General features: G+C 41.4%; 1 protein-coding gene across 2 annotated transcripts in view; it reads right to left on the reverse strand.

The window, feature by feature from the left end:
• The window catches only part of DOCK1 (dedicator of cytokinesis 1), a 545,238-nt gene that overhangs the window by 426,408 nt on the left and 91,001 nt on the right, over nucleotides 1-27,829 (reverse strand). For both annotated transcript variants that reach the window (XM_019555687.1, XM_019555686.1), the window contains exons 14-21: nucleotides 22,583-22,707; nucleotides 22,138-22,236; nucleotides 20,130-20,202; nucleotides 18,800-18,903; nucleotides 18,039-18,222; nucleotides 5,801-5,898; nucleotides 2,491-2,580; nucleotides 1,214-1,314 (exon numbers count right to left, since the gene is read on the reverse strand). In XM_019555687.1, coding sequence (XP_019411232.1) covers nucleotides 1,214-1,314; nucleotides 2,491-2,580; nucleotides 5,801-5,898; nucleotides 18,039-18,222; nucleotides 18,800-18,903; nucleotides 20,130-20,202; nucleotides 22,138-22,236; nucleotides 22,583-22,707 — 874 coding nt within the window. The remainder of the gene's footprint in view (nucleotides 1-1,213; nucleotides 1,315-2,490; nucleotides 2,581-5,800; nucleotides 5,899-18,038; nucleotides 18,223-18,799; nucleotides 18,904-20,129; nucleotides 20,203-22,137; nucleotides 22,237-22,582; nucleotides 22,708-27,829) is intronic.

The raw sequence follows: 27,829 nt of genomic DNA on the forward strand, positions 1-27,829 counted from the left end.
CACAATACCCATAAATAAAACATGTGCAGTGAGCTTAACAACTATTGACAAAATCCTTGGAATATGAAGATGTGCAAGTGAACTGTGCAAACAATCCTCAGTAGCTGTAACTAGATTTCTAAATTACATTATAACATAAAAATCAACAGCAGTGGCCATTTGACCTGCCACCCTTTTGTTCACTTTCCCTGTGGACCAGTGATAAAATGTATTCTTTCCACATTTCTATAGTAGCAGCTGGTATATAAAAAAGTAGTGCTGTCCCCATACTTAAGGGGTTTTAAACTATTTGTATGAACTAATCAAAATGGCCTCTTTATTTCCTGACTAGAAGTCATATTTTAAAACCAGAATATATTAGGCTCCCAGTTTTAAATTAGTATAAATATAATTTATCAATTACTATTTTTAATATGCAAGGGGGTAGGGGTTTAAAGAAAATTAAACATAGTACAAGTGATATTTTAAAATATTTACAGTGTAGGACCATATAAGCCATGGCAGTTAATGGGATACCAGTAGCCGAGGGCCTCATTTTTTCCTTATGACTACTGTTTGAACATTTTACTGTATACATAGTATGTAAAGTTAAGTTAGCTACCAAAATTCAACCCAAAAAAGAAAAACTGCTAAGCAAAACTGTCTACTTATCAACGTGCATCCAACAAGACTACTCTGAAAGGGCAGCAACAAAGGGCAAGGAGACATGTTCAAAACAACAGCAGGCTGGGGGGGGGGGTTTTCCCGTTTGGATATTTTCTTTGTTTAAGATGAGAATTGTAGACAGATAATTAGAGACAGACAGAACATCAATTCCACACTACAGACCAGAGGGATTTAAAATATTCTAATATGCATTATTTCTTGCTCAAGTTCAATGAATAGTTGTCCTGGGGTTTGTTTGTTTGTTTTAATAAACACTTTCCCATAAGAAATTTTAAAGAGAGACCTTTATCACTACCTCATTGAAAACCAGCAGCTCAGTGTGTTATGCCACAAAATTGACAGCATGGCTGCTTGTTTGGTTTGGGTTTTTTTTAATAATTCAAGTTTGAAAAATCAAAGCAAAGCTATCTTTCGTCTCATCCCATTTTTCCCCTCAAGTTTAATAGGTAAATACTATTTAAAATTACACAAAGGGGAATTTGAATAGGATCTGAACACATAGGTTCAGCAATCTTTCTCCATTTAGAAAAAAAATTTAAACACTCACGTGTAGGCTAAAGTGGCACTGAAATGCTTCTTAATGTAAGTTTCCAATACAGGATTAAAATGCTGGAATTTTCTGTCAGCAATCAGTCCAATGATAAATACCTGCAAGATCAGAAAAAAAGGATTCTATTAGCTGCAAAATGTTGGATCCTGTACACTGCCATAAACTAGCTGTCTAAATTAGTCCAAAATAAGCCTCGTTACTATCATAAAGAACATAGAGCCCTTGGCAATCATTCATTTGAAGTGCTCCAAATTCTGTTCGTTTGAAACACTCCAGGTCACAAATAGACAGAGGCTCCCTCCCACATCCAACCTGCCAGAGTACTTTGGAATTCCTGCAATGTCATTCAATTGTGTCTTTCCAATCAGGGGGTATGACAGGGTAGCCAAGTCCTGTGGCTAGCGCTTCCTAGCCTCTGTGCCCTGATGAACACTGGAGCACCCTCCTGCTAGAACCTGCTAGGAGACCTTGCCTTCCATCCCCAAACCAGGAGACTCCTTTCCCCTTGACAGAACTGCAACACTGGAGGTAGAGAGGCATTCAAGGATTTCTGCTCTCCAGCCCCAGCAATGGCTGAATGCACAGGAAGGAAAACACTCATTGGCTGTCCACCCCATTCTCCCTGCTCCTTCAGCTCTCTTCAAAATGAAGTGCTTCCCCCAGGGTTGTTTTGGAATGCTTTAAAGGATGTGTATGTCTGCTCCCTGACTGAATCGTTGCAAAAGGTGCGTGCTGGACTTCAAATGTTATATCTGTGTGTGGTCAGAGACACCAACTCTGACCCCTAGTAAAAGAAGAGGAAAAGGAAAAAGCAAAAATAAAAGATACACACTCCTAATATCTTCCATTCCTTTATTGATTTTCGTTTCTTAACAGACAGATGGTTCTTTCTCTAGACTAGCATTAGTGTCCATGTACAACATGAACTATAACATATAAAATGTATAACATACTATATGCAGTGGATGCACATACTATGTTTTAATACAGGAACTGAAACTGTTTTGGTCCCTCACGCTGTCAACCAACATGACCGTCTGTATCTTAAACCTCAATAAAACCATTTGTTGCTATGAAACCTCAATACTCTTTTCATTTAAGCAGTACTGAGTGTTAAAAAGCCATTTTAAATATACAAGCATGAAACTGTATACTTTTTTAGCTAATCAACATAACAGCTGCTTATGAAATAAGAGGGCTCTTTTATAGATTAGACAGTTCTTGAAGTATTTACTTACTTTAATAACTGGGGTTTAGCTGAAATGCAAACTTACCAAAGCATCAAACACGAGCGTATCAAATGTCTCACTTTCTGAATTCTCCATCATTATGTTAAAAAGTGCATCCAGTGTATCTTGTAGAAACTGCAGATAAATATTCAGTTACTATATTTCATAGGAAACTTAAAATGAAAATTTCAAGATGATATTTAATTCATCCACATACACAATTATTTTTATTTCTAAATGACTACAAAAGCTAGTTAGTTGGAAATTGGAACAAATATTTTTTCGTATTTTGTTTTCCAATGATTTCCTCCACCCAATTAAATACATGTTAATTATTTAATATTAATTAAACTATTTAAGTATTAATTATTAAGTGTTTAATAGTTTTCCTCTACCCAGTTTAATTTAAAATTAATATTTATATGAAGCCTGGTCAAAAATTGATATATACACATACAATATTTGAACAGAAAGCTTCCTGTATTAGAGCAAGTATTTCAGAATTCAGTCTCTACATTGTTACTGGACAGAATCATGCAATGTTTGAGAATGAGACTATCTCAGTATAAAACATGGACAATCAAGTCAGTCTCATGCTAAATAATTTCAAAGCAACGAAGTCCAGCTTGATTTATCTTGATAGTCTCACACACACGCACACTATAGCTCTTCATGAGTGAATAAACTCGGACCCAAAATTATCAAGCAACAGCAAACATGCAGGCATGAGAAATAATAAATGGAAAGACACAACCTTCTGTCCCTCCCTCAAAACCTACAGGCCTCTGTCACAATTACTGTGGATGAATCTTCACTAGACAGTAGGCAGGATACCCTGATCTGTACAACATGAAAGTAAAAGATTTAGCAGAAGTTTAGAGGAATGGTAACAGGTGCTTTACAACTATTTAATATTCCTTCCTAACACCGGCAAATAACAGATAAATGGGTTGACAAGGATTTTTGAGAGCGATCTCTCTTATTGGGCCAACTGCATAGTTGGGATACGCTTAGGCTACATAGAGACATTAAATTTCTACCAGAAGTTCTTGTTCCAGTAGAAAAATAGCCCAGGACCTGGACTGTATAGATGTTCCTCTAGCCCTGTTGCTGCAGATCTTCACAGGCAAGCTCTCCAGCCAGGAGGCACTAGAGAAGGGGTGGCCAACCTGCGGCTCTGGAGCCACCTGCGGCTCTTCAGAAGTTAATATGCATCTCCTTGAATCTTTGCACGAGCACATGGTGACCATCGCGTCATGTGACGCAACTACTCGCAGCAAGCACATTACTCTGTTCGGACTTGGAAATCGGGACTTGAGAGCTTCAGGTTGGTCACCCCTGCACTAGAGGACTCCTTCTAGCATCACCCCATCCCTAGAAAAACCCCTTAATTGACAGTCTGTCCTCTCCACTGCCTCGGAAAAGGCAGGCTTGTCAAGTAGCAAGTAGCAGCTGCTGAAAAGTAGCTGCAAGAGGTTTCCTACTCTGAAAGAATGTCCCTGCATCCCATTAATTAGCTGATTGGCAGGAGGCAGGGTAAATTTCCCTTGGTGGGAACCTTTCTAGGTCTCTCCCGCATGCAAATAACCCCAATAACTTGCACTGCTCTGAGCAAAGAAGCCTTTTCCCCAGCCCTGCTCCTGTTTCCCAGGAGGAATAAAACTTGGGGAAAGTGTTCAGACATTCAGGTCTCCCAAGAAACACTCTCCAGGGAATGATTTAACTCTGGTTGCTCCTGTTTTGTTGTTCCTCCAGAGCAGCCATTTTTACTCTGAGGAAAAAAGTTTGCAACATTTGCTCATTTCCCTTTTCTACAGGGAGAATGGTGATTCTCCCAGTAGAAATTGCACACCTGTCTCTGGTCTTAGACAAGCATTTGAGTGCAATTCATTCTTCTTACATATATCCTAGACCACCATGACTAGAACATCACTAACACTGCTTTTAAGGGGTTCTTCATCTTCTGAGATACATTTATTTTTACTAATTCTGTGTCTGGTCAACTTCTATTAACAGAAGAGTATCAAAACCACATGGGCATTTCCATGGCACATGAACAAGTCACTTATTTGATTGGATGAAGCAGTGTTAAGATTGGAGCAGTTTTTCTACAATTTGCAAGGTTCAGCTTGTCCACATGCACTCCAATTAGAAGGTAATAGCTGCTGCCCCTTTAAAACAGCTTCAAAGCTACATGCATTTATATTCTTTGATTTTCATGTTGCATGATCGGGTTTCAAAATACATGACCAGGGCTTCCTGCAATGGGTGTACCCAAAAAAATTATCTTTGAAGCCTGCTGACAACGAGGGTAGGAACTATGGGGCTGACAGGAAGACATGTATTATATGGCATGGACTAATTTGGTACACTACTACTCTTTACTACTGCATCCTATTAATCACATATATAGAACTCTATCACAATTAGATTCTTAATTAACAAGGTAACATTTTCACTCTAGATATTCCTTGATGGATAAGAGTCAAACTTCTGTCAAGTCCTTGAACAATCTCTTTAAATATGTAAACACTAGCATGGAATGCAAACGTTTTTTGATGGAGGTTTTCAAACCATTAAGAATTTATTAACACAAAATTTTTAATACGCTTGATCAAGCAGACAGATTAAAGTTTTTCATGAAAAGTGGAAGCAGCTTAAAAATATAAGGGAGGGGAGCTGAAGCAAGGGAAAGGAGGAGTTATGAACTAGAAATGAATATATGTAACATCATACAAACTAGGCTACCAAGATATTTTATACAGTACAACATATTATATGAAGTTTCAGCCTACTGCTTTCCAAAAATAAAGCTGTCTTTTATGTTGGTTCATACAAGCACTCAATGACTTTATGGCTTTGACTTGTGTAGACTATCCCAGCTATTTCTTCGGCAAGAAACTTAACTGGAAAAAAAATCAGTGCCATATCCTGAAAAGTGACACTTGCTCTCTCCATTCAAACATAAAATAATGCATATAGCATTTATCTAAGAACCTGAACTTTTACTATTTATTTTAATCAGCTCAAAATGAGTAAGATCCCTCAGTGATATTTCAAAGAAGCTTTGATTATAAAACTTAAATAAAAACTCTTTTGACATTTAAATTGGCATATACAAACAATTTTACTATAAGATTTTAAATATCTAAATTTCTAGAACATCCCTGTGTTCATGTCTCTGTTTAACAGCACTTCCTTACTCTACCTTACATTCAAGATAAATTCATTGAGGGTTGTAAGGCACTTGGAGACTACAGCAATGAGAAACTGTAAGTACCAAAGCAAGAGGTACTCAATTTAAAAAAGAAAATTGTTTGGGTTTTTTTTTAAGGAAAGTTAGCTTATCTGTTACCTTAACTACTTCACCACCATCAACTTTCATCAACTGCCTCAAATTCTGCTGCAGCAAATTTGTGTTCGATCGCCATTTCAGAAGTCCCAAGAGGTCCACTAGAAGTGAGAGAGGCGAGAGGAAAAACGCAACAATTATGTGCTGCAAGAGTTACGGTATCAATCCCATACTCTGACTATATTCAGAGAAAATAAATTCTTCACTTTAAACATCATTCATTTTTACTGCCTGCTAACATGTTTCACATATATCTACATTGGTGAAATCTAGCATTACATTCCCACCTTCAATTGTGTTTTTCTTTTGAAAATGTAGTTCACTGAAATTTAAAGAAATGCAAAAATCAATGGCAATTATGAAAAGGATAGTTTATGCTATAACACAGACTATCATTTCCATTACAAAATACTGCAATTTTCAGAAAATCATATTACACTGGAATGAAGGCTGAGCTAATGCTGGTTTCTTAGTAATAACATTTTTGTGTACAGTAGTTTTGAGCTTAAAATCACATCTATAAAAACCAAAGTCCTAAACTGTATTAGTCAGCCACCAATACAATGAAATCTTTAAGCTATAAGGGCATGTGAAATTCATGCGTCTACGTTCCCCCCCCCCAGTGAATAAAGAGAAAAAAAACAGTGCAAGGTTGTTAATAAACTTGCAGCCCTGCCTGAGAAATGCCCAGCTATTGCTCACATAGCTCCATACCTGGTCTCTAGCCCATTGCTCAGATCCCACTAGCCTCCTCTTGTCTGAAATACAATAAATGACAAAAGGGTGCTAGTTGTCTTGCTGTACTAGAAATTAGGAGCTCCAAGCCCATTTCATAAAAGCAAGATGGCAGAACGGTTAAGGCTACAGATCCTGTTACTATTCTGGAAAAGTACGTTTAACCCAGAATGTGACCAATGGCTTGACGTTGTAGCGAAGTAGGTTTAGATTGGATATCAGAGGGAGGCGGGGCGGGGGGGAGACACACAAACAAACAAAAAAACCCTTCCTTCACTGTTAGAAAACTGAGGCAAGAGTATAGACTGCCTTGGGAAACTGTGGAATTTCCAACACTGAAAGTCTTCAAGAACAGGTTAGACAAGCACCAGTCAGGGGCATGGATGACCTAGGAATACCTATGCCTATACTCTACTATGGGTATTTCTTATGCTTCTCAGTTTTGCTGCTTGCCACATGAAGCTGGGAAGAAATGTTTTTCCACCCCTGTTGCTACACATGGCACAGGTCTTCCCATGAAGCATTGGGTATTGCCTACAGCCAAGACTGGGGATTTTGATTAGGCTGTGCCAGTACTCCTGCTGAGACTTAAACCCAGTGGTTCCTGGCTAGAGGGTCTTGTCCCTCTGCTTAAGATCAGATCAATCATCATATTTAGGACTTAGGAAGGAATTTTACCCCTTGTCCAGATTGGTATAAACTATAGGTGGTTTTGCCCCACCACTACAGGGGGAGGCATGGCTGGTTTCCTTAGATCTCTCTTTTTTAAACCGTCACAGTAGTAGGACATTGACCACCATTGCTCTCCTGCCTTATTTGTTGCGGGTTTGTGTCTTATATCTTGTGGTTTCATAGCTGTTAGGGTTGGCTGTAGTTTTACTAATAGGATAGATAATGGATTTGCAATAGGATGGTTTGGACTGTGACAGATTTTGGACTAGATGACCTCTAAAGGTCCCTCCAGCCCTACTTTTGTATGATTCTATTATCCTCACTCCAGATTCATACCAATGGCCACTCCTAGTCAACGTAACAGTCCTTAGAACTGAGAGATCAAAAGGCAGGAGGATGTGATGTTAGTGGGCCCCTGTGTGCTGTTTTCTACAGAAAGTGATGCTTTAACCATGTAAGCTAGTGAGCCATCTAGGATCAGATGGACCTTTGACCTTCCTGTGAGCTGATTTATAATTCTGGTTCAACAGAGAACCAGACCAGCAACTAACTAACTACAGTGGACACCTGCTAACTTGTAACACCTCCCCCATCAAGTGTTTGAAATGTGCTGCTGAAGACCAAAACCTCTCCCCCACAACCAGATAATCTTGTTATAAAGGAAAAACTTCACCTCAGTATTGCCAATGCAACTTGCAAAACAGGCCAGTATTAATCCCAAAATCAACAGGGTAGGGAGCTGGTAACCTGGGTGTGAAAGGTTTTGCATATGGCATGTACAGGGGCAATGGATCACCTGAACCCTACTACCCCTAGGCTTCCCCATTTTCCAGTCTGATCCTTTCTGCACTACACTGGGAGAGACCCTGGTGGATCCACTACCCTTTATTCTTCCTGCCAGTCCAAACAAAAGACCCCACCCTTCAGGATAAAAGCATTCCTTCTTTTGTGGTGTTTAATGTAAGGGAACTGCAGAACCTATTGATCTTTTTAGGGCTGAGAGCAAGATAAGAATGCAGCAAACATTTATATTGAAAGATTTCTTTTGCAGAATTTCTAATTAAAGTACATAAAACCGTGAGTCTTTAGCAATACTACAAAACATTTATTTGCTATACAAATAATATAAATAAGCAATTTATACTTCTAACTGGTAGTTCTCTGATGGACAAGGTCAAGTTCAAACTGGATAGCATTTTGCTTACATCACACTTCAAACAACTCTGAAGTATCAACAAATGTTTCAAGGCTGCTGTTACCTATTCCAAAGTGAATGCCATACCATTCTCACATGAAGAGATACATTTATAAGCTGAAATATGAGAGAAAGATTGGGCTGAAATAGTTTGCATTGAAAATGGTAAGAGAAGTAAAAGGGGCTTCTCTTCAACCTATTAAGAGTGGAAAACAAAATACTTTCCAAATAGCTAGAAGACTGTCTCCTCCTCAGGAAAGACTACTACCCGACTTTGGCAATGCAATTGAAAAATGTTACTAATTCAATAAGCAAGAGACTAGAGTAGCATCCAAGAGTGGAAGGTTAATACATTGTCAAAGAAACACTAAGAGTGACAGGACAGAGCGCACACCCACTGCCTGCACAAGCCACAATCAGAAACAGATGCAACATAGTTGCCTTAGTATAGGGCTGACTGCTCATCATTAAATATGCTGCTAACAGCTTATTGGCACATGCCCAACTACACAGATGCATGACAACCAGTTCAGAGTACAACCATCTCTGAAAGGTGATCACTGTGACTATTTCAGTTAAGAGGGCATTATTGTGACTGTGCATTTGAAAGAAAGCTTAAAAGGCATTTATTTATTTATATGCATGGGAAGCATCACTGCTGTGTTCTGTAACACAGGTCTTCGAAGGGGCATATATACCCTAAGAACAGGGCTGGGCAAAGTCTGGCCCCAGTTTGGGTCTGCAGCAGACTATTTCCCAGCAGCTCCTGGCTGCGTTGCAGACATGACAGAACAGGGCCAGGGTCTCCACAGAAACTGACTCAAGCAACACTGGCAGAACATGTGGCTGGGCTGGGAGCTGCCGGGGCCAGGGCCAGAGCCAGAATCTTTCAGCGGTGGCAGTGCAGGCCAGAGCCAGGGCAGAGCTGCGGTCGGCTGCCTGCACACCTGTAGGGCAGTGGATCCTGGCCCTGCCCCAGCTCTGGCCCACGCTGTCACTGCCCTGTCACCACCGCAAGATCCTGCCTCTGTCCCCAGCAGAGCACCTCACCCAGCTGCATGCCCTGCCAATGTCACTTGGGTCAGTCTCCATGGAGAACCTGGCCCCATGCTGCCACAGCCCTCCATGGTCTCCATGTAGACCAGCTGGAGCAACACAGACAGGGACTGCTGGGAAATCAAGTTTGGCTGCCAGCCGGATCCACCATTTTTCCCATCCCTGCCTTAGAGCCTTACTTTAGCCAAGGGAGTAGTATTACTTATAGATTACAACACGTACGTTCAAGACATTTTATCTGCCAAGCATACCTACAAAATCAGGGGCGGGCAATTATTTTGGGCAGAGGACCGCATGGGTAGCCCCACCCCTTGACAGGTGCCCCACCCCCAGTCACCATCTTGGAACTAACGTCCTAATGTCTTGGAACCAATGTCCCACGACCAGCACCAGTGGGGGCCCAAAGCAGGGCACAGGCTGGCAGGGGTCTGTGGAGCTGGGCTTGGCTGAACCAGCAGGAAGTTGGGGGGGAGCTGTCCCAGCTCCATAGAGTCCCTGCCAGCTGGGACCCTGCACTCCTGCCACCCTGCTCTGGGCCCCACCAGCACTGTCCCCAGGAAACCAGTGCAGGCCCTGTGCTCCCACTGGCTCCCTGCCCACTCACTCCCAGTGCCTCCCAGCCTCGCGGTACAGGCAGGGGGCAGCACAGTCCCGACCCCCTGCCTCCCAGTAGGGAAGAAGCTGGTGCTGAGCATGGGGAAAAGTGGCCCCTCGCCCACCCCATGCCTGGCACTCCCTGCTGCAGGCGTTCACAGCCTACACGGGGCTGTCTGGAGCAGTCACAGGAAGCCCCATGCAGGCTGCAAGTGGCTCCAGTGTGGGGCACTGGCCACGGGTCAGGCAAGGGGCTGCTTTTCCCTGTCCTCAGCACCAGCTTATAACCCGGCTCCACTGCCAGCCTGGGTCCTGCACCAGCTCTGGGCTTGCCTGTCAGCAACAGCAGCTGTGGCCCCCCGCTTGCCATGCCAGGCAGTGTTGGCTGCTGCTGCCCACCCAGAGCTCTCACACTGGGCAGCCCAGACGCAGAGGTGGCAAACACTGCCCAGCACAGCAAGTGGGGTGGAAGGGAGCCGCAGCTGCTGTCACCACATGCAGCCCCAACGGGCAAGTCCAGAGCCAGCACAGGGCCCAGGCTGACAGTTGGGCCAGGTTACAAGCTGGTGCTGAGAGCAGGGGGGAAAAGAGGCCCCTTGCCCACCCCATGGCCGATGTCCCGCGCTGCAGCCGCTCGCAGCCCACCCAGGGCTGCCTGTGCCTGCTCCGGACAGCCCCATGTGGGCTGCAAGTACCTGCAGCAGGGAGCGCTGGCCACGGGGCAGGGGAGGGGCCACTTTTCCCCCCTAGCGCTCAGCTTTTCCCCAGGCTCCTTCCCTGCCCTCCCCCCCCCACCCCACTTACCTGAGGTTCCAGCACGGGGCAGCCACATGGTCCCAAGCCAGAAGCCCCCACTAAGACTTCCAGCTGGTGGGGTGGAGCCAGGCAGGCCCTGCTGTTTTGGGAGCCGGCTAGGCTTCCCCTGGTTCCTACTGCCCTTGGCTCCTGTCACTTTTGACAGGAACCAAGGGCAGATAAATATTAGTTTTCTACATTTTTTAGGGGCCCCGTGGGCCGGATGGAATGGCCTTGTAGGCCTAATCCGACCCACAAGCTGTATTTTGCCCACCCCTATACTAACTAAGGAAAAACTACCACCTAAAAAGGAAAAGCTAAAACATTTTTTTCTGAGCCTAGCATCTGCAAAGGCTTGCATCTCATCTCTGTGAAGTCAGTGTAGAGAGTCACAAAGTAGCTCTTGATGGAAAGTATGACCTTTCTTTCTATAGATGGTATGAAGCCAAAGATGCTATTCCACTGGCACAGCCTACCACTTCCATCCCCACTGTCCACTGTCCCAACCCCAACCCTCCATTAGCAGCACTCGGGTATCTAATACCATCTTCTATTTGATTCAGGTAGAATTTGTGACCTCCCCAGTCTCTGTGGATGCATTTCTCATTCTCATTGGAAGTAGATGTCATAGTGATGGACAATATCCTGACCTAGAACAACTCTGTCCTTAAAAAAATCTAAAGGGAAAGTTTATAAACAGTGGCTGAAACCTTAAAAACCCAACAATAACAGAAAATTGCTGCTCATAAAAGAAGCTTAAGGATTAAAGGTACTTACACAGGCTCAAAAGTAGGATTACAAAAAGTTTGCAAAGCTTCCATTTGTCAACCATCTGTGTAAGAAAAGCTTTGTCTCTTACTACAGGTCAAAAGAAAGGGACAAAAAGGGTGCTGGGTAATGAGTTATTGTTAAATGGTTCCCCTCCCTGCCCAAAACAAAGTCCAGATGAATCCATGAATTAATAACAAAGCTTTTACTAAAACCTTGCTAAAAATCCAGGATTCTAGTTCTAGTTTTGGGGGGGGGGGGGGGGCCGTGTTATTTAATTCTCACAGTACATACATAAAGCCCAAGCAGGATTCAAGTTTGCTTGTACCAGGCACTGCAAAAAAAACTGAATACAAAATCCCTATATTAAAGAGCTTATAACGTAACATAAGGTTTAACAGTCGCCCCCTAAACACAGACAGTAGACTCCCTTTTTTACTCTGCAATGTGAGATATTAACAGTATCACATCAACACTATTTCCAACACACTGAAGAAGATTTTATCCTATTATGTGCCTAGCCATGAAGCTATAATTGAAGATCTGGAAGAAGTGCAATCCCACAAAAAAATGTAGCAGTTCAGAAACACAGAACAATATATATTATCCTTATCTCTTAGTTTACCCATAGACATAGTGTTCAACCTTTCAGCATAAGTGTCATGGCTGTAAAAAAAAAAAGGAAACGAAACATGATCCCATGGAGATAAAGGAGGTGGGAAAGTGTACAGATGCTCATGAGCCATCGTATCAAGATGTACTTGCCTGATAAAGTGGCCAAAGAAAGTGGCCTGAAAAGTTAGGTAGATAGCTCCAAAAACAGATGTACCAGTGTCTAAAACATGGCCAAAAAAATTCATGTAGAAAACAAAACTTCTGAATATCATGTCTCCAAAACATCAAGTCATGCTTCATATTTGTTCAGTCAAATAACCAAACTAATGTCAACAATAACTAAATTACCATATTTCCTTGCATAGTATTTACAGACAACCCCCACTTAGCGCTCTTACCTGAGCATTAAGTGAAACCAAAAGTATCTGATGACCCACGATGGTGACCACAATTGTTTTTAATGACGCGAGATGCTGGCTGCAAGTGTTATAACGAAACTCTCCGAGTGCTAAGTGAAATCAGGTATTAATTTTAAATAAGTGTTATAGCAAAATAGCACTAAATGAAACAGCATTAAGCAGGGGTTGCCTGTACCCCTAAAAGAGACACGAACCCTGTTTTGGGATGGCAGAACAACAACAAAAAATACCAGAATCTTCCCTGCCTCAGTACAATCTCACCGTGTTCCTGGCCAAATGCAGAAGGAGCAGAATCCACTCCTCAACACCCCTCACACCCTCTTTGCAATCCTAAAAGAAAGGTTTAACCTTGTTTCAGCCACTACTTAACTGCAGGTACCATCCTGCAAGTGGCTGGGAAGGGAGTACAGCCTCCAGCATTTATTCCAGTATCCCTGTGCTTTCATTCTGCCATGGAAATCAGCTTCCTCACTTAAAAGACATACCACAATTTTGAATGGGTAATTTTTTGAAAGAAGCAGAGTCTGTGACAAGTACAGTAACAGAGTTCGTTTATAAACGAGGGCAATACAATTTCACCATCTTCAACCTACTTTCTTGTTAAAACTTCAGGAGGTTTCATATTCAACCAAGACCTCACAGGGAGAAGAGACAACCATTTCGGTTCTCCTTCTCAGGGAAATGTCTAATAGCTTTTTGAGCCTGGCTATATATTATCTGCCTCTACAACCTCCTGTAGCAATGAGTTTCACAAGTTAGCTACATGCTGTATAAAAAAGTACTTTCTTTTGTTGGCTTCAAAAACTTTTCACCTACCAATTTCAGTAGGTGGCCTCTAGTACTGGTATTCTGGGATTTGGTGAGTAACAGTTCCCTATTCGCGTTGTCTACAGCCTTCATGATTTTATAGATCTCAGCTTTCTCCTTTCAAAAATTGAAGAGTCCTAGCCTTTTTAGTCTCTTTTGGTACAGCAACTGCTCCATACCACTAGACATATTAGTTGCACTTTTCCATACCTCTTCTAATTCTACTGCATCCTTTTAGAGACACAGAGACCAGAATTGCACACCGTATTCAAACTGGATTTGTATAGTGGCACAAAGATATTCTCTGTTTTGTTTTCAATTCCCTTCTTAAATCTTGGCTTTTTCTGCCCACTAGTACACTTTGAGCTGATGCTTTTAGACAACTATCTACAGTGCCTACAAGGTCTAGTTCAGAACCCAGCACTGTGTAGATATAGTTGAGGTTACCTTGCACCTGTCAACGCTGAAGTTCATCTGTCATTTTTTTGCCACTCTCTTAAGCTTGATGAAATCTTTCTGCAGCTCCTCTCCATCAGCTTGGGATTTGAACATACAGAATAATATATCTTCCATAAACTTGTACATTTCACTATAAATACCTATTTCCAGGTCATTCATGAAAATGAATTGCAAACCCCCCTACAAGAGCTCACATTTGACTTTCCTCCATCCTGAAAAATTACCATTGCCTTTTGCCTTCTATTCTTCAACAAGCTCTTAATCCACCAAAGAACCTTTCCTCCAATCCTGTGGAAACTCATTTTTAAAGCCTCTGATAAGGGACCTAGTTGAAAACATTTTGAAAACCCAAATATATTATGTCAACTGAATTCCCCTTATCCACATGCATGTTAACAGCCTCAAAAAAACTCCACCAGATGGTAAAACAGGATTTCCATTTACAAAAGACATGGTGACTCTCCCCCAGGAGATCATATTTGTAGTTCTCAGGATCACCTCTGAGGCCCTTTTTAAAGCTAGATATTATACTGGTAACCTGCCAGTCATCTGACACACAAGCCATTTGTAACAATAGTACTGCTACCAACCGTTCTGCAATTTCACCTTTGAGTTCCTTCATAACGAGGTTCTGGTAACTTATTGGTATTTACTGATTTGTTCTTAAACTTCTGTTGTCACTTCAATGAGATCCAGCTCTTCAGACCTATTTACATGGATGGACCGATCTGGCACAGCCATTCTTCCAGCATCTTTTGCAGTAAAACAAATGCAAAAAATGCTCTGGCCCTACCATTCCTAAATGCACCTTTTACACCTTGGTCATCTAATGGTCCCATTGATTCTTAAACTTGCTTCCTGATTCTTATACATTTTTAACGATTTTATTATTATTTATGATCTCTTTTCTGTGCCTTTACTAGTTTAGTAAACCTTCTTCTACACCTTTTTCTTCGACTTGCATTGTTCACTCTGTGCAATAACAGAAGGCTAAGAAACAATAGTATTACTCAAATATCTTTTTATAATGCTGGTCAATTATGCCTATTTAAAATGTTAACTAAGCAAAGGCCTTATAAATAAAAAACTACCGTATCCACCCAGATGAAGTAGTAAAATGGTCACCAATATTTGCTGAATAGGAGACACTATGTAGATTTTAAGTCCATCTTATATTCAACAGCTGAAAAGGAAAAATACCCCCCATAGAACCGAGAGCCACTTAAAGAATGAAGTTCAAGAACAGCTTGTTCTACAGTACATGCACCAAAAGATATGAAACATAGAATACATTTCAGAAAAAAGGAAGTGCCATGATTAATCAATCCATGGGGAGTATGAAAGCTGAATTGTGAAAAGACTACACAGTCAAAAAAATCTTTCACATGCAACAACAGAAGGATGACAAAAGGAAACAGCAGACATCAAAAAGGAAAAAATAACTATATTTTTATAACTGTATATAACTGTCAATATTAATAAAGTAAGCATTACTATGGATTATTAAATCTTAATGTCAAAGGGACACTTTTTTTTTTTTTTTTTTTTTTAATTAAAAACAGCTTCAGGACAAAGCTTATCTCCAAAAAACCCTGATATTCTGTAATCACAAATTTTTAAATACTTGTCTATCCAAATAACTGCAAAAAATCTCTATACAAATAAGGACACAGTAAAATTATAGACAGGGCAGACAAATCCCCAAAATAAGTAAGATAAATAGTTTTAAAAAGTATTTACTATAACTGAATAATCAGAAAAATCTGTGGGATTACATCAATTTAAGAAAATTGTAGAAATACAAGTGTAATTTTTGCACTGACTTCATCCCTTTAAAAATAAGAAACCTGATTTTTCAATTAAAAGAAATGTTAACATAACATATTGTTCCTCCATGTTAATTTTTTTCCTCTAACATGTCTATGAACAAATCCATAAGGATCTTAATGACATTGTCTTAACATTGCACAGGATTCTTTTTGAAAAAAGTTACAAGAATAACATAATCATCAGCCATGAGAATCAGAGAATGACAGCATGAACCAAAGCATAATGCACACATGTGAATAATATATGAAACATTTATTGCTCTCCCAGTCTTAATATACATTATTTTTTATTTATAAAAGCCCAGTTAACTTACTGTCCACCATGTCAAGTTCTGAATACTACTAAAATCCATCAGTAAACACATAAGCAAGATATCATAACAATTAACATTACAAATCACAAACTAAACACAATGCAGACAGTAATGCAACCCCACATATTGGATTCTGTGAGCTGTGTTTTATGAGATCATAAAATTACTGCATTATCATTAAGATGTGATCATATATTTGTGATGCAATTCTAAAATTATTTCAGAATTATTGCTAAGTATCCTCACATGCCATAAGACTGGTTGACTGCAGTGAATGTGATGCGCTTTGAATATGAAATACCCAGAATGAGCTTTAACAGAGATGTCACTAAAAAGACTGCGGTACAATTGTGAGGTGACTAAGAAGGCATATCAGGCCTTTTCTGCTTGGACAGAGAACTGAATAAAGAATCCGTTAACTCAAGACCCTTAATGGCTGCTGGCAGTAAAGCACCACTCGGTATTGTATGCATCACAAGACATGTAGATTTATAACCATTTATGCAAATTCATAGTGAAAGTCTTTCTGATCAACATAAACAATGATTTGTAGTGATGAGGCCTTTCAATGGATTTTCAAACCACTGTCACTCATTTAGATAGGAAACTATCCCAAAATATAAATGTATATGATCTCTCATTTAACAAAGTCAAAAAAAAGAAGTACAATGACTTTATTTAAACAGAAAGGTCAGAGAAGTTACACACTATAGATACCCAAGTTCTCTATGTCAAGCCCCTCACTTTAAGTCCTGACAGCTTGAACAACAAAAGGAGAGAGATAACTGTGGTTAGGAAACATCAACTTTGATGGCCTTCATGTACTGAAGTTCCTGCAACTAACCACTGTATCAAGCAGTCAAAATGTATGAAAAGCAGGTTTTGGGGAAACAGGTGTGAGGAGTCAATGAGGTAACTACATCCTTCCAATTCCATTCCATGAGCTTCAAATTTAGGGCACACTGTGCCATAATGATGCGGTTTTCTTCCCTCCTAATTCCTCTTGCCTGCCTGTGCTCAGGCCTCTGGGCCAGAGTATTTCTTTCAGGTCACATGGAAAACACTACACAATGCTCTGGAAACTTTATGAGAAAATCTAGTGGCAAGCCCATTTATGCTACCATCCTCTAGATCAGATCTTGAGTTCACAAAGGCACTTAATGGGACTAGAAAAATATAAATATGTCCTATCTATTGTTCACCCCTACACATAAGACTCTAAATGAATTTTTTTGTTATTTTTTTTGGTTTGTTTTTAAAGCCCACAAATCCTGTAGGTGTAGGAGACATTAATTTTAGTAGCTGAAAGAGTCTTGGATTAACAGGCCCTACGTCCATATAAATGTGGACAATCATGCTAGAACCAAACTGAAGCATGTATACAGAGTAAGGTTTGAACACTCTTCTGCCTCTGGTTTAGGGCATGTACAGACATTATGTAGGGCACAATGCCTGGTCTGTGAACAGGCTTTGCCATACTGCTCTGCTCCCAGAGACAGGGTGTGAGATGGAGGAGGCTGCTTCCCACCCATTCCCCAAATGAGGGTCCCTGATCAGGTGAAGGAGTCTTTCCCTGCCACTTCACTCCATCTGGGGAATGGGAGGGGTGAAGCAGAGGCTGCGCTGTCCGTGCCTTCCTGAGATGGGGATAACCCCAGTTGGAAGACGGTGTGGAGAGCAGGAGAGAGGGGGCTGCTACAGGATATATGCCTGTACTGTTTCCTCTTCCTGGTAGCATTTCTAGAAGTGGAAATTTCTCAAAGTTTTCACCACTAGAAATAAAACCTGATCATGGCCTCAGGCTGCATTTCTGTTGTGCCTACACCTGACTTCATTTATCGGGGATGTCAAACTAGCACCTTATGTATTATAACATTGACCTAATAAAAAAAGAAGACACAGGGGGCACTAACATTCTCCCCCAATCACACATGCTGTGGAGTGGGATCAAAGACCGCTCAAAGATTTCCTTGATTAACTCACCATTCTGAGTAAGCTTTGTTGAACAAACCAGAGTGGAAATCTGAAAAGAATCTTTGCTGATGGTACAGCTTCCAAGATTCTGCATGCTTTTCCCTGTTGTAGAGTGTCCTTTTTCCTCCAGCTCTATTTTAGTAGATGGCAAACTTAAGTATGTTGATGCATCCTCCAACTTTTTTGCTTCTGCCTACAGGATTCAGAGTACAACGCAAACTATTTTAGAAAACCAAATACAAGTTCTCCAGTATATTCACGCTTAGCTAAGAATACGTTATTCTACATCTCTGCCTAGGTATACATCTGGTATATACTTAAAGGTCATTCTGGTTTTAAAGAAATTACAGGCTACAGTTTAAGCCTTTAAAAAGCAAACACAGTTTGATCATCTCCATGGCCTGTAGCAAGACTTTGAAATGTCAAAATGCCAAAGCAGTGTCTTGTCTCCTGGCATGAAAATCCATAGAGTTTCCAGCTTCGTTAAAATTCTTGGGGAAAAAAATTACCATTTCTAGATGAAAAACAGAATCTTTTCAAAACTTGTCCTGCAACTTTCCAAGTACTCCAACTGCACTGTATGTGCTACTAGGCCCTCCTGAACATCATTCTAAAGCAACCACACAGTCCTAACCTCTTCTCTACATTTTTCATGCTTGACAGTCTTTTTAAACAGAATGTGAATACAATTACAGCTAGCATGTAGCACATTCCAATGCACAGATTTGGTTGCTGTGATAAGATTAAAAGTAAATATCTTAGAATTATACCTTGTACACTATTAGATCATGCTCTCCATCCTTTAAAGTTGTCCCATCATATCTCATTAGCTTCACAAATGCTAAAGCAAATATCTTCTCAGACTTATCTTTGGCTGTTAAAAATATTGTAGTTTAAGTCATTTATAATTGGCTTTGACACACCTTCAAAATCGCAAGGAAAGAACTCAGAAATGGTCAGAGAATGATAAGGGGTTCACATAGCTATAAAAAGGGCTAGGATATTTTAAAGAGATTCCTACAGACATGAAACATAAGCTGTAAGAGTCTCTATGAAAGCACAACACTCCACACCCTTAGTAAAAATGAATACATAAGCAGCTTAACTGTGTCCAATCCTGAATTACTGCAACATCTTATCAATGGTCTAACTAAACTAATTTGTACTTCAGTTATAAATATGGCAGTAATATTCTGCACATTGTTTTCATTAGCACAATTCTTATTCCATTATAATAAGTGCTGTTTATTAATTACTAATTTTTAAATCAAAATAGACTGCTTTTATTATCCAGTCATTATAAAGCAAGTATCTGGTATTACAGCAAATTCTAAAATGCAACCAGTGCAAGTTATCTGATTAAAGTTTGGTTCATGTGCTGATACAGCCACAAAACGTTAGTTCAGGTTTTGCAAATTATACATGCTAGGCAAGACAACTGTTAAAGAGCTATTTTGAATAATTGTTATCTAGGCCAAAATAAGTCCCTCTTGTATCACCACACAGCAACTGCCAATAAAAGGAAAGTGCCTGGCCACCAGACCTGATCCCTAAGTCTCAGAGCATCTCAACTGCCAATGACTAAAGGAGGAATTGCAGGCAGTCATATACCTTTGCATATCAGAACTACAATTTGAAAGCAAAGAGCAAATTAGTTCTGAGCCAGGTCTCCAAACTATTAGGTCCATACCTAACAGCATGCAGTGCCTCCAAGACGGGTCACGTTTCCTTTGCCTCCCTTTTCCTCACGTTTCAGATGAGCACTGCCACCTTTTATTGACCTACTTCTCCAAAGTACCCAGCTACAGCCCTGTATCTTACTATAAAACCAGAAGCTAATTTACTAAGTCTCATATTCGAATGGGAAACATGCATAAGTAACACATAAGAAGAGGATGTTGAAAGATAAGAGGGGAGGGAGAGGAAGTAAAGGAGAATACAAGGCAAATAACAACAAACAGAAAAGAAAACACACCTTAGCCCCATGCGAAATGCAGTGCCTTTGATTAATTATAAGCCAGAAGCACCGTCTCTGTTACAGCACACTAAAGGCATCAAGAGCTGACAAGAGCAACTAGGGGAAAGGACAAAATTACTCACAGTCCTGTGACGATCTGTGGCGGAATGTAAACCTTAAATGACTCCGGTTTACATCTTCAATAGGAATGGCGACCTTTGAAAATTAAAAACAAAAGAAATGAATAAGAATCATAATTTCAAATAGCTTTTAAAAATACCTAACTTTCACAGTCTGCATTTTTGGAAGAATTAAATGGTAGGTTTCTAGGAATTTAATAATTTGCTTGACTCTTTCCAAAAGAGATGATTCAAGGGCCAAAATCACTCTTCCAAGGAAGGTGCATCTTAGCTGCCCTGGGAGAGAGAAGTTATTCCCTCACCCACCTTATCCCATGATTTCACTGGATCAGAAGGCAAGCTATAGAAGCGACCCATAAACCAGGATTAATCCTCATTAATCCCTCAAGTAATGTTTGTGGCACCATGATTCAAGAATGGAGCCCTTACAAGTCTTCAGGACTAGTTCTCAATCCCTTGGCAGGAGCACATCTTCACCTCAACAACAGATATCTGGAATTTGTGCCTCTCTAATATTTTCAGCCTTTCACCTCAGTTGATGCTTACCATTGTCAATACATAATACACTGTAATGGCCTCTCTCTGATCCAGAAGCTTGCCATCAATGATGCCAACAGTTTTCACTTTGCCAATCTGATCTTACTGCCAGTGTCACCATATGGACTTGACTTAGCCCCTCACCCTCAACTTCCCCACTTCACCTTTTTTTTTTCTCGCCTTATGTTTTGTACCTGTTGCCTTGAATCTTTTTTGTTTTTAAATGTTATAAACATTCTCAATCACCCAACATCAAGTTATGTCATTTTAATTATTAGGCAAAATTTATTAAGTCGCATCAAGATATATTATTCAAGCAATCACGTAATAAAATATTCACACACACCCCTCGTATCTTTCTTTTACGGTCCTAATTTTTTATTAATCATATTTTAATTGTGACTATGTTGTTGATCTACTAAGTTGCAATTCTTTATATATGGGTTTTGGCAGGGTTACCATACGTCCAGGTTTTCCCAAACAAGTCCTCCTTTTGGCCCCTTGTCCTCATGTCCGGGTGGGTTTTTAAAATGAGAGCAAATGGCTGGGGTTTTGCTCTGTCTCTGTTTTCCCAGGGTTGCTGCTTGGGGCTGGGAGCAGGGGGCAAGGTGATTGGCTGTCGGGGGTCACATGCTCCCTGCATGGGCCCCAGCAAGTACTGCTTGGCCAACAGAGCTGAGGGGGGCAAGGGGTTGTGGGTTGGGAGTGAGGGGCAATGGCAACGCTGGGCAGGCAGAGGCTTACGACTCAGGGCCAGAGGCAGGGCACACTGCCCCCCGCCCCCCGCCCCAACAATCATATGCCTCTCCCCCTTCCGCTCGCAGGTGTCCTCTTTTTCGATACTGGAAATATGGTAACCCTAGTTTCGGTATTCCTATTAAAGGCAACTTCCAACTGCAGCTCTGATGAGTATGTATTATTTTGAAAGAAGTACAAGTTAAAAATTCCTAGCTACAAGCTTCCTTTAAATTATTATTTCCATTTTTAATAGCCATATCATATTTCAGAAAGCCATCTGCAGCCTCATTTTTAGTTTTAATTCTCTGGCATCTATCTAAGGATGCACTGTCATGCAAATTCAACATCATTAAACAAAATGTAACAGTAAAGTCAGCATCTAGAAGACTAAAGAGTCAGTCACTATGGTAATACATTTCTACCATGATCTCTTGCTAGCATTGTTTATTTTTCATGAAACAAAAGAAAGCTATTTTAAACAGATGTTGGAATACCCCTTGTCAAAGTCTTTTTGACCAAAAGGATGGGAGAATAATTATTTTCCAGTCAATGCCAATGTTGTTCCTTAGCAACCCTGAAAGGCTTCCTTAGCTTAGCTACTCTTTTTATCTTTCCTACAAATGATCAGATCATTAGTGTCCTCAGTTTTACTTTTAAAGATTTTCCACTAAAACGTATTCTCATTTTATTCTGAATTAATCCAATTTGATGAAAATAATTTTGATATTATCTTTACCTTTACAGTTTCAAACCAACGAGGCTGTTTCACTTGGTAATATATCACTGACTTGTACTCAGAGATGGCTTCATCACCAGCACCAGGGAAGATCACATTCTTGGGGGAGAACACACAGAAAAGTTTACATACACACTCTTGGCTCTTTAATTACACAGAGAAAGGCTTGACCCAATAAACAGATTCAGACATATCAGAGGTTCAGACATTATCAGCTAACTTCAAATCAAACTTCATGCACTGACACTACAAAATGTGTTTGCCACAAATTAAACTAAACTTTTTATTTATTGGTATAAAGGGGGGAAAGCATTCATGTGAAGCCACTTTAAAACAATGGCTTGCAAGACAAGACGGCAGCTTTACCGAACACCTGAGAACACATGGGTAAAGCATAGGCACATACCGATTAAAAATACCAAACAATATTTGTAATTAAAAATACCTCTAATCTTTTTCCATCTTCATCATAAACAGATACTGTAACTTCTACATTCTTTGCTGTTGTTTTACTGCCTTTATCAAAATCTCCTTGAACTAATGTTACATAGATGTCATTGCGAACATCACCTAATAGAAGGTAAAAGAAATCAACAATGTTAACAGTAATAATCACAGTACATCCCTGAAGTTCTTAAGCCAATGAAGCAGAAAATCATTAAAACATTAAAGGTGTATTTTTTCAGACTAACCCTAGAAAAATCAGCATCCTTAAATTAAGCGTTCAATATTGAACAGTATCACTGATTAGTATTTTACAATGATCTCTTAACCTAAAAGAGCAAGAACCTAAACCTAAAAGAAAATATCCAGCAACAGTAGTTTTTTTTAAAAGGCCTTATTCTCATGGTGTAAAATCTTAGTACACTTATTTACTGTGTTTCCTTTTTTCCAGATGGACTCCATTTATATGGCCTAGAAAAGCAGAATTTCTATTTTGCTATAAAACAGGTGATACCATATAGACGATGCTTTTAAAAAAATAAAATAAAATAGTTTGTGGATGCAGCTGCATATTTAAGTTTGGGGATCTCTGACTTGATACCTTTTACCTTTCAAATATAACCTTTTTTTTAAAAAGTACCAGAAAACCATGGGAAACTCACATTCCTCCAAATATGTAATTCAGACTAATTGTACATATTTTCCTCGTCCCCACGTATCATCATGATATGGACATAGCCAGCTGAGGCAGCCACATAAAGCATACAGGCAAAACATGCAGGCAGAATGCCATGTCAACAATCCCCAGCAAAAGGCCCTGAACTCAAGATTTCACTTTCAAGACTCTTGGCCTGAAGAGGATACTGAGTAAGCTAAATCTTTCCCTTCGTCCTTTGCTTGAAGAATACAGTAAAATCTCTGTTATCCAGCATCCCCAGGGTAAGGAGATTGCCAGTTACATAAAAACTCTGGTTATCTGAAATAACCTGGCAGAATTTTCAGGTAGCGTGAAGCTGGGAGCAGGGGTGGGGAGAGGAGAGGGCTGGGGGGGGCAGATACACACGGAGCAGCAGCAGTGCTGGGTGGTGGCAGCGATCACTTGCCCTTGTGGAGCTGGGGGAGGAGCAGTGGCAGTGTCCGCATGCAGAGCAGTGGCGGCACAGGGTGGTGGTTAATGGACTATTCCGTTTGGTTAAGTACTGGATAACAGAATTTTACTGTAGTTTGAAGAACGTCTTTTTTCCCCTTTGTACATAAATATTAGTACTCTGCCAAGGCTTATCCAGGAGGAGGGCCAGAAGGTTGGGGAGGTGGGGGCGGCGGGCACTTCTTTTTAAAACCATAATTTCTTGATAGAACACAATTTCTCAATTTAATGCCATGGGTTTTCTCTTTAAAAAAAAGGCTGTCATTTGTGTGATAATTGTATTTTATTATTGAGACACATACCATCCTGACTTGATTATAAAATGACTCTGATTATAAGATGACCCTCCAATAATTAGATGTTATATATGGAAAATTAATAAATTTGATACAATTTTCCAGGTAAATATCTAATTAGTGAATTTGTCAACTTCCCACTTCCACAGCAGAAAAGATAGATCTGGTAGCCCCTTACCCCCTACCAACTTCTCTTCCCCCTGCAGCCTTTTCCTCTCCCCTTACTGTAAGACCCTGCTTTCCCTGAACACATGGAATTGAGGAGCAAATTTGAAAAAACTGACCCCTGAAATAAATATAGCAATCTGCATATGGTACCCATAGACTTAGTTCACCCAGAAATGATACATATTACCTTTTTTAAAACTGCTGCAAGTTTTAGCATACCTACTCCACAAAGAAATTTCATGTCTCAGGTCAAATTAGCCAAATCAGTTCCAAATTCTATCAACTGAGCAGCGCTCTCCATCTATCATCTGCCCTACCATTGGCAAGTATACTCCCAGACCCTTCAGCCTGGGGCTTCAGATATATCTATATCTACAGATATAAAAAGGCATAGTCCATCTGTCTGTCTGTCTCACTTCTCCAGACTAAAGAAGAACAAAGAGAAGCCCATGACATGCTTGAGAGAAAGCAGGCGTGGAGCACCAGTCAAAGGAAGGCATGCTAGAAACAGTGACCACTTTCTACTAAAAACTCTACATTGCATGACAGGAGGACATGGGGGCCATGCAGCAGTGCCTGCAGGGGCTCACCTGGGCCCTTGGAGAAGCTAAGCAGCAGCTGCTGGAGAAGGAGTGGACACTGGAGGAGCTTGAGCAGACCCTCCAGAGGTTCGACAACGGTAAGACTTGTGTCAGATGGCCGGCCCAAGGAGTTTATGTGACTGTTTGGGACCTGGTAGGCCCTGACCTGTTGGAGCTCTTTCAAGAGCAGCTGCAGGCAGGCCGGGATGGACTGGGACCTCATGACCCTCTTGCACAAGAAGGGTCTGAGGAAAGAGTTGATGAACTGGAAGCCCATCACCTTGCTGAACTTCGACTATAAGCTGCTGGCCAAAGTCTTGGCTAAGCTGTTTAAATCTGTCCCATGTTCCATCATCCATGAGCACCAGTCGTGTGGGGTACCAGGAGGCCAGATCCATGGAGCCCTGCTGCAACTGAGGGACATGCTCCAGCTAGAACAGTACACAAGGCAGAAACGGGTTTTTGAGCATGCAGATCACCAGGGCTACCTGCTCTCCCTGATCCTTTTTATCCGTGCCATTGAACCCCTGGCCCAGTGCATCAGGCAGGACCCTGAAATGCATGGAGTCCTGACTCCCAGAGGAAGCAAGGAAGAGACCAAGATCCAGGCCTACATGGATGACCTGAACATCTTGTGCTAGAATAAGTGTGCTGTAGAGAAAGCCCTATGGCACACATGGGTCTACGAAGTGGCAGCAGGGGCCAAGCTTAATGTGAGCAAGAGCACCTGCCTGGCCATGGGTAAGCTCAGGGACCTGGAGTCCCTGGGCGTCTCAGTCCCCCATTAGGGGGTCATGATCCTTGGGGTGGAGTTTGACCCCAAGCTGAGCAGAAGGAGAGCCTGGGAGAAGGAGGACAAAGTGAAGCAGGGACTGGGTCAGTGGCACACGCACCACCTCTCCACAGTGGGGAGCATGGCACCCCTGAAGGCAGTGTTGCTACCAGTGCTTCTGTACACCCCACTGGTCTCCCCCCCTCCACCCAGGTGTGTCACCCACAGAATCCAAAGAGCCATGTGCGCCGCCTTCTGGGGATCCAGAATGGAGAAGGTGGCAAGGAAGACCCTGTACAAAAAGAAATGGGCCAGGGTCAGGGGGATGCCAGACATCCACCTTTTCCTATGAGCACAGTACACGAGCCAGATCTGCAAGCTGGTGACTGGGCCAACAACCAAAACAGCCTGTCTTGTCAAGTCACCTCCTGAGACCATGGGGGTGTACGTGTCAGCCAGAGGGAGACCGTGCACCATGGAATACCCCTGGTTCTACAGTGTGCTGAATGGGTTCTGGAGCAAGTACAGGCTACAGAAGGAAAGCCCAGAGATCACGTTCAATCACAGGAAGATACAGAAGGCAGTCAGAGACAGGCTATCGACCACTGAGCTGCTCCCTGATGATGACTGCCAGGCCGTGTGGGACTGGATCTTCCACAAAGACCTAAGAAAAGACCACAGAGACTTGAACTGGCTCATAGCTCATGGAGTACTCCCAGCAAAGGTGTGGAGGCACAGAGCGAGATGAGAGTCTAGACTCAGCTGCCTCAGGGGAAGCTGCCAAGGCCAGAACAAGACCATCAACTACCACCTCTGCCTCTGTTCCTCTGCTAATGGAGTGTGGAAAAAGGTAACCCAGCTCCTTGAGGAAGTGACAGGAGTCAGGCTGATGACAAGGGAGGCAGTACTGTATGGACACCTGACTAAACATCAGGGGTACCAGACAACCCGCTTTGACCAGTTTGGGTCCTGCATCAGGAGCGCTCTGTGGCAATGCAGGAACCTCCTGATGTACAGACACACTAAGCTTGAGCAAACGGACTATGCTGAAATGCTTCTGAGTGAACTCCAGTGCTGCTACCAGAAACTGGTGGGAGAGGACACAGCCAACTCCACCTGGAAAAGAGACACGTGGCACAGGCTGTTCAAAGCCCACCCCCAGAAACAGAAGTGGACAGGGAGAACAAAGGGGACAATGACACAACTTGACCTGGAGACAGCAAGGAGGACAACAACAGGATCAGCAGCAGTGGAAGCAATAGCAACAAGGACAGTGAATGAACTGAGAAGGGAAACCCCAGTACCCTTAAAGAGCATTACGGACAGACAGACAGATGGACTAAGCCTTGAGGACCAAGCTACATGAAGAAGGTGACTGGACTAGAGGCAACATCAAGGGATGTTGCCTCTAGTTCAGGTCCAATCTAGTCCAAGTCTAGTCCAAGCCTCAAGTCCAATGTAGCCCAACATCTAGTGCCTCCAGTGCAAATGAGTCCCAAGAGGAGGCTGCTGTGAGAAGACAATTAGATGCACAACACCATCAAGAAAGCCATGGTCAAGAAAGTTGCCACTCATCTGTCATTCTTGATGGGCAATTCACTAGTATAAATATATATGCCTCAATAAAGTATGATTATATATAGGATTTATGTTCAACAGACAATTATAGCTGGAGAATTTGAAAAAAGCTGGAAAAAAGAAACAATGTGAGGTACAGCATCCCCTATAGAAAGGGTATTTTTATTTGAAAGCCCTCGTACAACTATGTATCTATCTAGCAAAAGGCGGGTGAGGGGATGATGACACAACAAAAAACCCAAAACCTCCCCTGTGTTGATAACTTAAAGTTTTGTATATAGAAATTTGTGATACAGCTTTCAATGAAAAAGAAAATCTTTCTACAGTGGAAGCTGCACCTCAGATTATTTGTGTTTTCTAGCTTTTTTCAAATTCTCCATACAGAGATATGTTCAACAGGCAACTGAAAAAAGATAAAAAAATTAGTGCCAAATGGCCACACTAATCTTGGGCACATAACTCACATACTTGCATATGGTTAGCTGTCCAGTACTACATACAGTGTATGCTGCCACTTCTGAAACTGTATTTTTACCTTGTATAAAATTTGAAGTGATTAGCATAAGGCAGCCTTTTTTTTCTTGGAAGATTAATAACCCAGATTCTTTTAGATATTCTATGGGTGCATCTACACAAGACGCTGCCTGCGCAGTAGCCAAAAAATACTGCATGGTAGCATGTCACAGCATGGACAGTGCTAATACAT

Source organism: Crocodylus porosus, unplaced genomic scaffold (assembly GCF_001723895.1).
Source record: "Crocodylus porosus isolate Cpor-Errol unplaced genomic scaffold, CroPor_comp1, whole genome shotgun sequence".
Taxonomy (NCBI): domain Eukaryota; kingdom Metazoa; phylum Chordata; order Crocodylia; family Crocodylidae; genus Crocodylus; species Crocodylus porosus.